General features: G+C 35.8%; 1 protein-coding gene across 5 annotated transcripts in view; it reads right to left on the bottom strand.

Annotated features, from left to right (window-relative positions):
* The window catches only part of ARHGAP18 (Rho GTPase activating protein 18), a 194,347-nt gene that overhangs the window by 38,289 nt on the left and 143,046 nt on the right, over window positions 1-13,012 (bottom strand). For all 5 annotated transcript variants that reach the window (XM_044249111.1, XM_044249101.1, XM_044249136.1 and 2 more), the window contains 2 exons: window positions 9,997-10,175; window positions 353-518 (listed from right to left, as the gene is read on the bottom strand). In XM_044249111.1, coding sequence (XP_044105046.1) covers window positions 353-518; window positions 9,997-10,175 — 345 coding nt within the window. The remainder of the gene's footprint in view (window positions 1-352; window positions 519-9,996; window positions 10,176-13,012) is intronic.

Here is a 13,012-nt window from a genome sequence, read left to right as displayed (position 1 = left end):
AGTTTATGTACCAAAAGTATTTCTTACATGTAGTTTTCAAAGGAGAGTGCATTTGAGTTAAGATTCCTCAATACAAAAGAAGAAGAAGAAGAAGAAGAATCTTTAATTCAGAATTTCCTTCCAAGGTAATTAAATACTTTATTATCTCTTTATTTTTTATAGTCTAAGAGAACAGTCCATGTTTATCAAGTTACAAAATTTTTGAAGGCAATGTTTTAAATTCTGAATTTTAGAAGTATTCAAGTATTGGTTTATTTTGTAGGTATTCCCCCCGCCAAGAATACTGCTCAGAAGCCAAGTTCATCTTTGCTTCTTTTGAAGTAAATCCAACGGTTTTTCATTTCAAAATTACCTTTTGTTTTGATTTTCACAGCTTTTTGTTGCTTCAGTTCAATACCCAATACATCATAGAGGGCAGTCAGCTCAATGAGGGCTAAACGGCAAACTTTCTTCATGTCCTGGGGTGCTAGGTCACCAATCCGGGTGATGCCTGTTTTGTCTTTTGGGCATCTGAAATTCTAAAATAAGTACCATTAATAGATTAAGGATTTATAGGGTCTAACCCCATTTTTAGTGAAACAAAACAAAACAATTACTATAGAAAGAAGCTGTATTCAGAGTAGTGACTATGAAAGCCATGGCAAAATCACTTCAGTCCGAATGAGGAGCCATCTTGTCATGTTGATGATCCTTAAGACTGAGGGGAGTCAGTACATGAAGTCCAACAGACAAAGGGACCAGCTGTGGGCCAGGTGTACTAATCCCAGTGACTGAGAGCACAACAGAGACAGTACAACTGAAGGAGAAAAAGAACTCTAGTTACTGACCTTTGACAATAAAGAAAGATTAGGAGTCCAGAGAAACCATGAGGAGGAAGAGGAATAGTAGCCATGAGTGAGTACTTAGAATGTGCAAGGTACACTTTACCTATGCTACTGTCACAAATATGTAAAATATGATATGAAATATTGAATATTTATAACATAATATATATTATAACGTTGTCCTAGAAGGTCTGTATAGCATTGGGGTGGCAGGGAGAATGGAAGGAATAGTAACAGCATGGACTTTAAAGCCAGAATGCCTACCAGTCATCTTGCTACCAACCAGCTACTAACAATCTGGTAATTGATTAACTACTCTTTCTACAAAATGGCAGAAGGGGAGGGGGGAGGAAGAAGGAGCAGGGCATACCCAGAGGGGAGAAGAATGAAGGCAGAACAGATGGTGGAGAGCAGGGAGAAGGTGGGGAAGAAGGCCACCGAATTCAGAGGACTGTTGTGGGGTTTAATGCCTGGCACTTCCCTAGTACCTTTATAGGGTTGCTATTATTATTACTTACAGTGCTAAATAAAGAGACTTAGAGATACTACTACTACAGGCAAGTAAAGTGGTATTTTGTTGTTTTCTGCCAATATTTGCCAATATTTCTGCCAATTTATTGTTTTCACCAATATTATCTACTACCTATTCAGCCACTTTTAATATTAAATACATTAAATATAAAGAAACAAACCACAAAGTAAAAACATGAATTTCTCTAAGACACTAAATGCAAATTATAGTCCCACTGTATTTACTATGATCATTCTCTAATGGTTTGATTAAAAAAGTGTTATAAAGGCTAGATCTTTTGGGTTTACCCTTGACTTCCTCATTTAATGGTCAAGGATGTTTAACTGGTTCCCTTTTACTCCCTTTACTTTGCTCATTTTTTCACCATCTGATTAACACTTCCTGGCCTAAAATCTAGTACAAAAGACATGTCTTCAAGCAGCCTTTCTAAAAGTCAGATCCAGGGGACCAAGAAGTTACATAATGCCATTTCAAGGAGCCTATGAGGTCAAAACTATTAATAATTAATCCTAAGACATTATTTGCCTTTTTCACTCCCATTCTCTCATGATTGCACACTGGAGTTTTCCAAAGGTATAAGATAGGTGCTTTTCCAACAGATTAAATACAGACGTAGATGTGAGAATCCAACTGACTTCTACTGAAGTAAGATGCTAGGAATGTTGAAATGTAAAACCATGGCAAATTAATAATTTGTTTTAGAAAATAGGGCTATTTTTCATTAAAAATGTTATTTATGCTAACTGTAATACTGTACTTCAAGTGGATTAATAATTTTTTAATTTCTCAATTTCAATTTCCAATATGGTAAATACCCATAGGTATAACTGATATAAACAAAACCTCTACTCCCACTATCTCTGTTGTTTACTTATCACAAGAAATAATTCCTTAGTCTACATATTCATGTTCCATAGTTCAAGAACACAGGCCAGTGACAAACTTCCATGGAACTCAATCCAAAGAAATTCTTCACATTCCAAAATCACAGAAAGCAGTCTTCTTCCTCTCCTCAAAATCGTTCATGAAATCCTAATTTCTATAGAACTATGAGTATGCTTTCTTTCTTGGTTCAGCTACAAAACACTTCCACAGAGCTGGACGACCAGAGAGACAACAGAGGCCCCAACAGCAGGAAATCAGATTCTTGGCCAGAACGCTGCGTATCCAGGGTTTTGTCGAAGTGCTGGAAGCCGTGGTAGTTACTGGCCTCAATACCAACATCCTTCCTGATTGGTGAAACAAAAGCTTTGTGAAGTCCTCCATGCTTTTTAAGAAGCTAACAGGGTTTTGAGACCAAATTGTTTAAGTATCATTGTTTTAGTGCATATCCTAAAGCCTACAAATTTTGGTAACTGAACAGCTAAATCCTTTCCAGCAAACTCCACTCAAAGAGAGAACCTCTTTACATAGTTCTTTACAGAAACTTCTTCTATAGAATCTGCTATAGCTTCAAAAAGAGTTCACTATAGGAGAAAATAGGTCTTTCTTAACTTTTTGCAATATGTTTTTTTTCCTGATGAGAATATGAAATAAAACAGCAATTAACATCATTAAACATCCAGTCTAAGTGAATTTCCAGTGTGTTAATGGGGCAGCACATGGGGATGAGAACTTGGAGCCAGAGCACAGGTGGCCCATCCTGTCTCCATCCCTTATGAGCTATGTGGCCTTTGGCAAATTACATCACCCCTGCGCCTCCTCAGCCACGTGACCTGTAAAATGGGAATAACAACAGAACCCATTCAGAAAGGGTTAAGTGTTACTACTACTTTTCTTCACAGAGCTTTTCAATAATTTCAAGACCTCATGCTTTCCTCTTCTCCTAAATATTACTGTAAGGTAAGGGAAAAAAACAGCACTCTTATTTGATAAATGGTCTTTTGTCATATCCTGCAAAAGTCCCCACAGATGAGAATTATTATAGCACATTCTCAGTGGGGAATTGAGACTTACTAATAGACTAAATATGGCCACACAGCCAGTGACAAAATAAGGATGCAAATTCAGATATTCTAGATGCTAAATTCAGCAATAACCATTCAGCTCTGCTCCATTTTCTCTCTCCACCACAGCACGCAGGGAGGAATCTGGATTGCTCAGTAGTGATAGAGGAACAGGAGCCCCTCAAAGAGAAAAGCCAGGTCTTAATCATTTCCGTAGCCATACTGGACCACAGGCCTGCTGCACTGCAGGTGTTCTGATCCAGGCTACTCAGTGAGCAAAGATATACACCCTACAGGGAGGAAAGCCCAGAATCAAGCTCAGTGAGGTATGGAGCCACTGGCTGGATGGATCCCCACTGAGCCTCACGTTCAAAATCACACAAGACTTTTCACATTTTCTTCAGGTCTGGTCCCTGAGTTCTGCCCATTGCATTGTTTTCTAAATGGCTGAACCAATCTTATTTACCAACTTTTTTTTTTTTTAAGTTCTAAATGTTTTATTAAAATCAGTTACTATTGATCTCATAAACCAAACATATGTAATATAATTCTTTAAAGCATTAGCCAAGGTAAATGTTTAGAGAAACCTAAAATAATACTAGTTCAAACATTTGATTTCCCTAGCAATCTCTGTCATGAGCTTTATTTATTTATTTATTTAGCATTGTGCTTTAATAAAAGGAGTTAGTTCTTTATCCCAATGTTTAATTCATAGCAGCAGCTTTTAAATATTTATGAAGTTTCCTGTCATTTTTGTTTAGTTAATAGACTGGATGGTTCAGTTCATTGGCTAAGAGAAGGCAATGCAATTTCAGCAAAAGAAAGGCTCTTTGCCTTTTGAAAAATGTGCTTCAAGAACGAAGTGAAATAAAATTTTTCAGAAATTATAAGGTCATCAGATCCCATTTGTTACCATAAATTAACCAGGTAGCTCTCTCAGACCGCACCCCTCTTTTGTGGATCTCACAATACAAAGGGCCCCTTAGGTACTTCATCAGTAATGACAGACACTGATGGACTTGACTTTAATATGTTAAGTCACTTATAGCCTCAACTTGGAAAGCAAGAGAATCTATTCTCACCTGATCAATTTCCACAGATGACTTTTTTTTTGATCTGCTAGAAAATGCATTTCTTTCCTAAGATTTTTCTACGTGTAAAATGTGATTTTTTGACAGTATTTCATTCATTGTTATTTCCAGAGGATGAATACTTTTCTAGACAAATGAACTTTAAAATTTACCTTTTTATATTTCTTGCATTTTTTTTTTAATGGAGAGCAAAGAGCCATAATTTAACCTTTTCTTGACAACTAAGGACCACAGCCTAAACATCTATTTTGGTATTGTGTACAAATGTGTATTTGCTATCGATTTTCAGTGTCTTCATTCAATCCCGAAACGCCACCTCTTCCACTGTCCTTCAGCTTCCTCCAGAGGTGTTCTGTTCTCTAGCAAACTGCCACCGTGGGTCCGCATGCCTAGTTTTTGGCCTTTCGTAGCCATGAAACGGTGTTACCAGAAAACCAAAGTCATTATAGAACAAGAATTTACTTGAATTAAACATAATTCAGTAAGAATCCAAAAGATACTAAATGAAGACTTAAGAATTAAATATAGGATATAGACTTAACCAGTTATAATTTTAAAATTATGATCTTAAAAATTTCTGCATTAAACCCTTAATGTTCAGTCTCCAAAGCAGGATGAAAGAGTATTATTAAATTTCTCTTGTATATTATGGACCCAACAATTCAGAATCTTATTTATATAATATCTCAAGCTATCCTGAGCAAGTTGTCAGCAGCACCAATAGAGTCACTAAACTCACACCTAAATTAAATGCATTTATACCTTCAGGGCACATTAAGTGGAGTCAACATGGTCTTCCAGAAAAAACTCCAGATCCAAAAGCTGAGTCACTGAGTCATCTAAGCCAAGCCTTAGCATCCCATATAGAGTCTAACCTGTTTCCCTGTATGAGAAATAGGAATTGAAATATCTACCTCATAGAGATCATTTGATAAATAAATACAGAGCATATTTTCTGAGATACAGTAGGTACCTAAAACACAGTAAGTAGTGGCTACATTTTCAAACTGAAGCCCCTTAAAGGTTATGAAACCTGAGCTCCACATTTAAGAGAAATTTGAATCTGCTGTGAGAGATCATAAAGAATTAACAAAGACTACCCGATGCTGTACGAAAAAAGGAAATGAATGAAAAAATGAAGTGAACAGAGAACAATGTATTTCATAAAGCTTATTGCTTATTTACAGAAGCAGGGGAGCATAGAGTAGAAATGGAATTTAAGGTTTATCTGCTTAGACACCTGCCTCAGAGCGATGAATATAAATATTCATTCCATCAACCATGCTGAGGACTTGTGAAAAGCTTACACACCCATGCCTTCCAGAAGACATATGGATAAATGGTTGTATAGATGAACAGATGCATATATGCAGAAATAAATACAAGAATACATTGACAATAATTTTCAAAAGCATGGCATCCTAACAGCTTAAAGTACTGTAAGATATACTGTATCTGATGTAAATTCACAGCCAGAGAAAACCTAATAATAAACTTAGATGCTGAACTAGACCCCAAAAGATGGGGTAAGATTCCTTGGTAAATAGAGAACAACAGAGAGGTAAAAAAATGGTAAGGTCATTTCAAGCTTGGGGTACAACATGAATGAAGTCTAGAAGAGAGGTCAGCATAAATGTTAAGCAGAGAATGAAATAAGAGAGTAAGTCTTAAGTCTCTGAAATAGGAACTTATACTTCATTCCACTTTTGAATTAACAACTTAAAAGTCAACAAGTCTTCATTTTTTTTTTTTTTTTAATTAGACTCTCCCATCCTTCCCTTACAACCCCTTCCATCTGTTGAGATACAGACTGTCACTATTCTGAGAGTCTGGGACTGTAGGTCATCTCTTCAAGTCAAATGGTATGTATTCCTCTACTTTTCCCATTAGGTATATAAATAGATTCCTAATAATATATGGTAAAACTTGGAAACAACATAGATGTCTACCATTAGGGAAATGGTTTAATAAATTTTGATGCATCTTCACAATAGAATATGATGTATCTATAAAAAAGAATGAGAAACATTTCTATATACTACTATGGAGTGATCTCCAGAATATACTAAGTCAAAATAAAAAACTTCTAGGTTGAGAAAAGTGTGACTGTGGGCTACCATTTACCTAAGAATGGAAGGATAAACCATAAGATTCAAATGAAAAGGAGTTTACCTAGAAGGTAAACTTACCTGTGAGGGGAGAAGGAGAATAGAAAGTGAGGGCTCAAAGACAGAAGCCAGACTTTTAATACATCTTGGTTTTAAATCCCACTTCTGAACCACAAAAATATTTTACATGTTTACAAACAAAATTGAATTTCAAAAAAGTAATGCCTAAAAATTGAAAATAAAATGAAACCATTAAGGCAACCCAGTATTCAGTTGGTAGCTTAACCATATGGAGAAGTATTATCCTATGCAAGCTCAAGCACAGTAATTTTATTCTTACAGTCCTTTTGGGGTAGATCTCAAGGACACAAACAACTGACGAAAAGAAAAACAAGTTTAAGCTGTTTTTCTAGTAAGGATACTGTTGATAGCAAGGGGTAGTATTGTTATTTGGAGAATACTGGGCATTAACTGAGGATATAACACACAGGTAATTATATGTGTTCTAATTATATCACCTGGGGTATCCGGAGAATGACTATTCTCAGAATGGAAGAAAGAACATACAGATGTACTTCTTGCCTCGGGAAAGGCTTTCAGCAATGACCAACCAATGGAAAAGGAAAAGTCCCAGATTCCTGATCATAGTTACAAAAGTATGCTTTTACTAAATGGAACCACGGTCTCTTGGAGAGACAGATGATTGTAGATCTAGAGCAGAAATTGTAGCAGATACACATGGGAAATTGTGTCTAGGCTACATCTATGAGCTAAATTCTATTTTTGCAAGAAAATTAAAATACAACAACACTAACTGTTCACTAGTGAAAGACGCTAAGGAATCAAAACAATTAACAATGAAAAATAAACACAGTTTTGAGAAACTTTTTCTTAAAATAAGTATTCAAGTTAATAAATGAATAAAAGAAGAAATGAAAACATCATCTTGTCAACATTAATAAATGAATGGATCAAGCATTAATTAGCAGTGGCTGCTAATTTCAAAAAAAGAGAAAGATGATCAGATATTTTGTGTCTCTTGATACATAATCACATATGAAGTGATCCTGATTAAAAAGAAAGAAAGAAAACACACTGAACCGGATAAATCTATAGTCAGACAATGTAAAAGAAACAGAAGAGCATGAGGAATTATATGGGAAGATTCTCGACAACTCAATCATCAGGTTTCTTCAACAAATAAATGTTGAGGGACAAAGAGGGAAAATAACAGATGGAGAAAGAGAGGGAAGGAGGGAGAGACTGAAAGTCTCAAAAGACAGATCGACCAACTGCAATGCATAAACCTTCTTTGGATCTGGATTCAAACAAATCTGAAAAAAAAATGAAATTTGTAATACAATTTGAAATTTAAACACTGGATACTGAAAGTTAAGAATTGTTAGCATTTTTTTAGGTACAGTAAGGGGAATCTGGGCACATTTTTAAAAACCCCTCTTTCAGAACTACATACTGAAGTATTTATAGATGACAATATATAACTCAGAGATGTGTTTCAAAATAACACAGAATGGAGCACTGTTTGGGGGTACGGAGAGGTGAGGACTAGCCATGGATTAATGAATGTTGGGGCAAGTGGGAAAGTACTGGAAAGTTCATTACACAATTTTGTTTTGTTTTCTTTTTGCAGAGTGTGAATTTCTACAAAATAAATAAATACATGGAATTTTTTAGAAGACTTTATTTATTTGACAGAGATACAAGGAGAGAAGGAATACAAGCAGGGAGAGTAGACTCCTGCTGAGCAGGGAGCCCAGATGCGGGGCTCCATCCCAGAACCCTGGGATCATGACCTGAGCCGAAGGCAGAAGCCCAACGACTGAGCCACCCCAGGCGCCCCTAAATACATGTATTTTTTTTTAAAATGTAAGACATGTTTTGTAGTAACAAGAACACTCAGTACATGGAGCTTGGTTTCTAAATACTATCTGCTACTAAAAGAAACCAGGGCTCCTTGAAGAAATGGATTCCCTCAAGTCGGGGAGAAGAAAAGTACAAAGCGAGCCTGGGAGCATCTTATATAAGAAAGCAAAGAAGTAAAAGAACGAAGGCATGTTAAAATGATACAGGAACCAACCTGAAGGGCTCCCACGGGTTAAATTTAGACAAATTTTAAAGAAAAACAATAATGATTTATAAAACACTGAAAAAAGGTAGCCCTCCATCCACAGTGATTTTCAAAAACAAAAAGAGAAAAGGAAGGGCAATCAACAATTACAGAAGATTGCCAACCACTCAAAATAGAAGGAATAAGAAAATTAGGAATAAAAGAATAAGAAAATAGGAAAAAATAGGAATAAGAAATAGGATAGGAAAGAGAATAGGAAAAAAAGGAATAAGAAAATTCTCAAACACAAGTTTAATTACTATTTCAGGCAAGAATCACAAATGTACGGTAATACTAGTGGGCAATGGGTTGTTACTGACGATTAGAATATCCTCCCAGTCCTAAGGATCACAAATCAGTATTAACTGCACAGAGGGAAAGTTATCTTTCTAACAGGGATATCTGGTGAACATCTCCCTAACCGAGAGGTCAAATTTCCATCACCAATAAAGGGACCATGTGACTCCATGACCCTCTTCTGATGATGCAATCAGACATCAACCTTATCTTGCAGTAGTTTGGCCAAAAATGTGTAGCTTGAATCCAGTCATGAGGAACAAAGTCAGAAATCTGATTTCCACTCTTCAAAATATTAAAGAAAAAGCAGGGGATGTGATCTAAATTCAAGGAAACCAGAAAGATACGAACTCAAATGCAATATTGGACCCCTATTTGAATTCCAGATGGGGTTGGAGAAGATGGAAGCTATACATGACAATATTGTGGCAATTGCGAACATTTTAATAAACCATATGTAAAATATAATTATTGTTTTGGTGTTCAATTTCTTAAGTATTATAGCAATGTTCGTATGTCTTTGCTAAGCTTAAAACAAAACAAAACCAAAAAAATAGAAAAAGTTGGGAGAGAGTGCCTGGCTGGCCCAGTGGGTAGACCATGGGACTCTAGTAGGTCATGAGTTTAAACCCCACATTGGGCATAAGGCTTACTTTAAATAAATAAATAAATAAATAGTGAGTGGTGCCTGCGTGACTCGGTTGAGTGTCCAACTTTTGGTTTCAGCTCAGGTCATGATTTCAGGACCGGAAAATGAAGCCCCACCCGCGGCTCTGAGCTCAGCAGGGAATCTGCTTGAGTTTCTCTCTCCTCCCTCTCCCTCTGCCTTCCCTCCACATTCTAATAAATCAATCAATCTTTTAAAAAAAGTGAGTACGTAGCTGACAACACAACATATAAAAAGATAGATGCAGGAGGAGAAAAGCAAAGGTTGTAAAATATTCATTGTTAAATGGGTCTACGTGACTCCTGCAGGGGTGTTTGCTGTACTCTTCTTCCAGCTTCTCTGTGGATCTGAAATTTCCAAAATAAAAAGCTGATGAGTGAAATCTGAATAGTGTACTACGTACAGATAACGGAGCATCACAGTCTTTGCTCTTCTGGGCCTTCTCCTTGGAGCTCTCTTTCTGATTGACGGCTTGCTCTGCAAACGATACATCCAGGTTGATATCGGTTTCAGAGGCAGGTGCCTCTTCAGGAACCAGGGGAATCAGCTCTTTTTTACCCACAACTAGGCTAGATGCCTGGTCTGGGACAACAAAAAACAAAAAAACAAAAACAAAAAGGTTCAATTAATATATTTTATTTCTTTTTTTACTTCTTTACTTCTTTAAATCAACTACATAAAAACCTTTGGGGAAGATATTATTTACTATGGTCAATAATTAATGGTTATTTTAAAGGCAAACATTTACCCCAAGAATCCTACCAATGGTGGATGGAGGGTATAGGAGGTATAGAAGCCATAGTTCAATTATGGAATCTGTCTGTGAGGTCACAGTGCTTAAACTGGGTCACAGTCCAACATGGATAGATGACCTCAAACTCTGAATAAGAAGCCTCACAAAAATTTAGTAGACTTAATTGTTGTTTTATTTTACAATGGGAGATGAAAAGCAAAAGCAAAAAAAAAAAAAAAAAAGGTGGGGGGAGGGGATTTCAAAGAAGTTAGTTTTACTCTCTCTTAGAACTAGTAATACACCATTTCATTTTCTCACGGGGAAATACATTACTGGAATAGACTTCTTCCACACCCTGTGTTTCTTTTCTGGAATGTTATTTACCTATCAGAGGAAGAATTCCAAAATAAGAGTTAGGGCCAAACACTTGCCACAGAGGGAGTCGGGTCTGGAAGTACCTGGTACAGGAACCAATAGGCTTTGTACCCAATTATATCAAAGACTATTGAGGTTCTCACAACTATAAACCTAGTCAAATAAATTCTGGCTATTTACATCAACATTTCAAAGGTATATAATAAGTTCAACATTTTTTGTCTGTTGTTAATCTCCTAGGAAAGAATTAACACTGGAAATCCTTGTTGCCTAAAACACCAGCTTTAGAGCTTTGGAGAAAATAGTTCTAATTGACACAATTTGTTAATAAGTTTTTGGTTTAAACATAACTCACATTAGAAAAACCTTGGAACCAATGACAGGATTACTGGGGGTTTTTTTGTTGTTGCTTTTTTTTTTCTCATTGCAGACTTTTAATTCATGGTGAGCCGCTCTGAATTACAAAATAAACTTACATAGTGCATTTACACACTTCTGCACTAACACAGCAAGGTGCTAGAAGGTCAAGTTATTTTAAAAATTCAATAAAGGCATGCCATATATGTGTATGTGTGTGTGTGTGTTATTAACACTGCTTCCTTCAGAAAAATCTGTTTATAGTCATTTAAATTTTAAAAATATGTTTCTGTTTCACCCAATAGAAAATTAGGAATAAACATAACTCTAGACTCATTAATTCCGTTTGATAAGCAGGGCAGGCTTCTGGGCATGTGACTGACTTGTGAAGTCTCAGGCCTCAACCCTCCTGGGTTTAACACTCTGCTGTTGCCACCTTGGAATCTGAGCAAGAAGTCCCACATTTGCAGTTTTCACTGGGCCCTGCAGACTACCTCAGTGGCCTGGTAGCATCTCCTAGTTAAGAGTAAGTAAACACATACCAATGCCAATTCCAAAAATAAGAATAAATGTGATGTTCCTTGATGGTAATTACCTACTGCTACCATCTTTGGCACATTTGTATATTATTTATGTTGCTATTCCAATAGCCTGTGACATTTCTTTTAATTAGAATAACTAAACCATTTTACAATTAATTTTTAAAGTATTAACTTAAATGTCAAAGCGCAATTTTAGTTTTCCTTCTCCACCGGCTTCCACTGCTGTATGTTTTACTGTGAATATGTATGTTGGTTTCCTAGGAAACCAGTTTAAAGGGGGGAAAAAATGATTAGCCATTTTCTTAAATTAGAAGCTACCTTTCCAGAAGTAGTGTGTTTATGGACAAGAATTTTAAAACTACTCTTTTTTCTCCCTCAATACTGCCATATCACCACTGCTCCACATAGAAAATATCCTGTGTTGGTTGCTGGAGGGGAGGGGTAGAGGGGTGGTATGTGGTATGGTATGTGCTGTAATGAGGACTGGATATCATAGAAGACTGATGAATCACAGACCTGTAACTCTGTTTAAAAAAAAAATGCTCTGTGCTAATTTCAAAGCTGAGTAGAGAAATTATAATTAAGGTAAAATATATTTACAATATATGAATTTCCTCCCAACTGTGGCAAATATTTAAAACAAAAATCAAAAAACCTAGAGTATAAAAGCCTGAGTTCAAATGGTAGATCAAGTAAAGGTAGACAGTAGGAAAAATAGTTTCATTTGTAGGCACTGCTGCAAGAAACAGATGGTAAATTTACTAATAAAAATAATCTATGAATCAATGATCTACTCTCATAGAGAAAAGTTAACAGAGAATTCTGACATAAACCTTTCGACTCTTAAAGTCCTAAAGTGTAAATAGTATAACTTCTTTATTCTCCTTTGGTTTTGAAGTGAACAATAGCCCTGGGTTATAAATATTTTACACAACTCCTTAGAGTTTTTCAACTGTTCAAAATATTCCAAAGTGCCTTTATTTTTATTTTATTTTTTTAGTGCCTTTATTTTTAAAAAGAATTATCCCTCTTTCACTGAAATCAAGAAATCAAGAGAAAATAAGTAAATATACATACTAAGATGAAAGTTTGAAAAATTATTTGGGCATTATTAATGTTTCTAATTGTATGTATAAAAACAGTGGGCCATTGGCATAGAGTTTTATAATTTAATAAAAAGAATAGTACTTAGCCAATTAATTAATTTGAAATGGGACAACCCTTACAACATTAAGACTTCTGTGACTTTTTCATTTAGAATAAATCTCTTTCATTGAACATATATAAAAACCCAAGTGTAGGAAACAGACATAGCCATGTCTGTGTCCATACACATACACGCACACGATTATTTACTTATTTCTAAAGTCAAGGGGTACAGGAGAGAAGTTCTTAAAAAAGCATGGTAGGAA

Source organism: Neovison vison, chromosome 1 (genome assembly GCF_020171115.1).
Source record: "Neovison vison isolate M4711 chromosome 1, ASM_NN_V1, whole genome shotgun sequence".
Taxonomy (NCBI): Eukaryota; Metazoa; Chordata; class Mammalia; order Carnivora; family Mustelidae; genus Neogale; species Neogale vison.
Note: the sequence above shows the minus strand (reverse complement) of the source record. Positions and strands in the feature narration are given on the sequence as shown.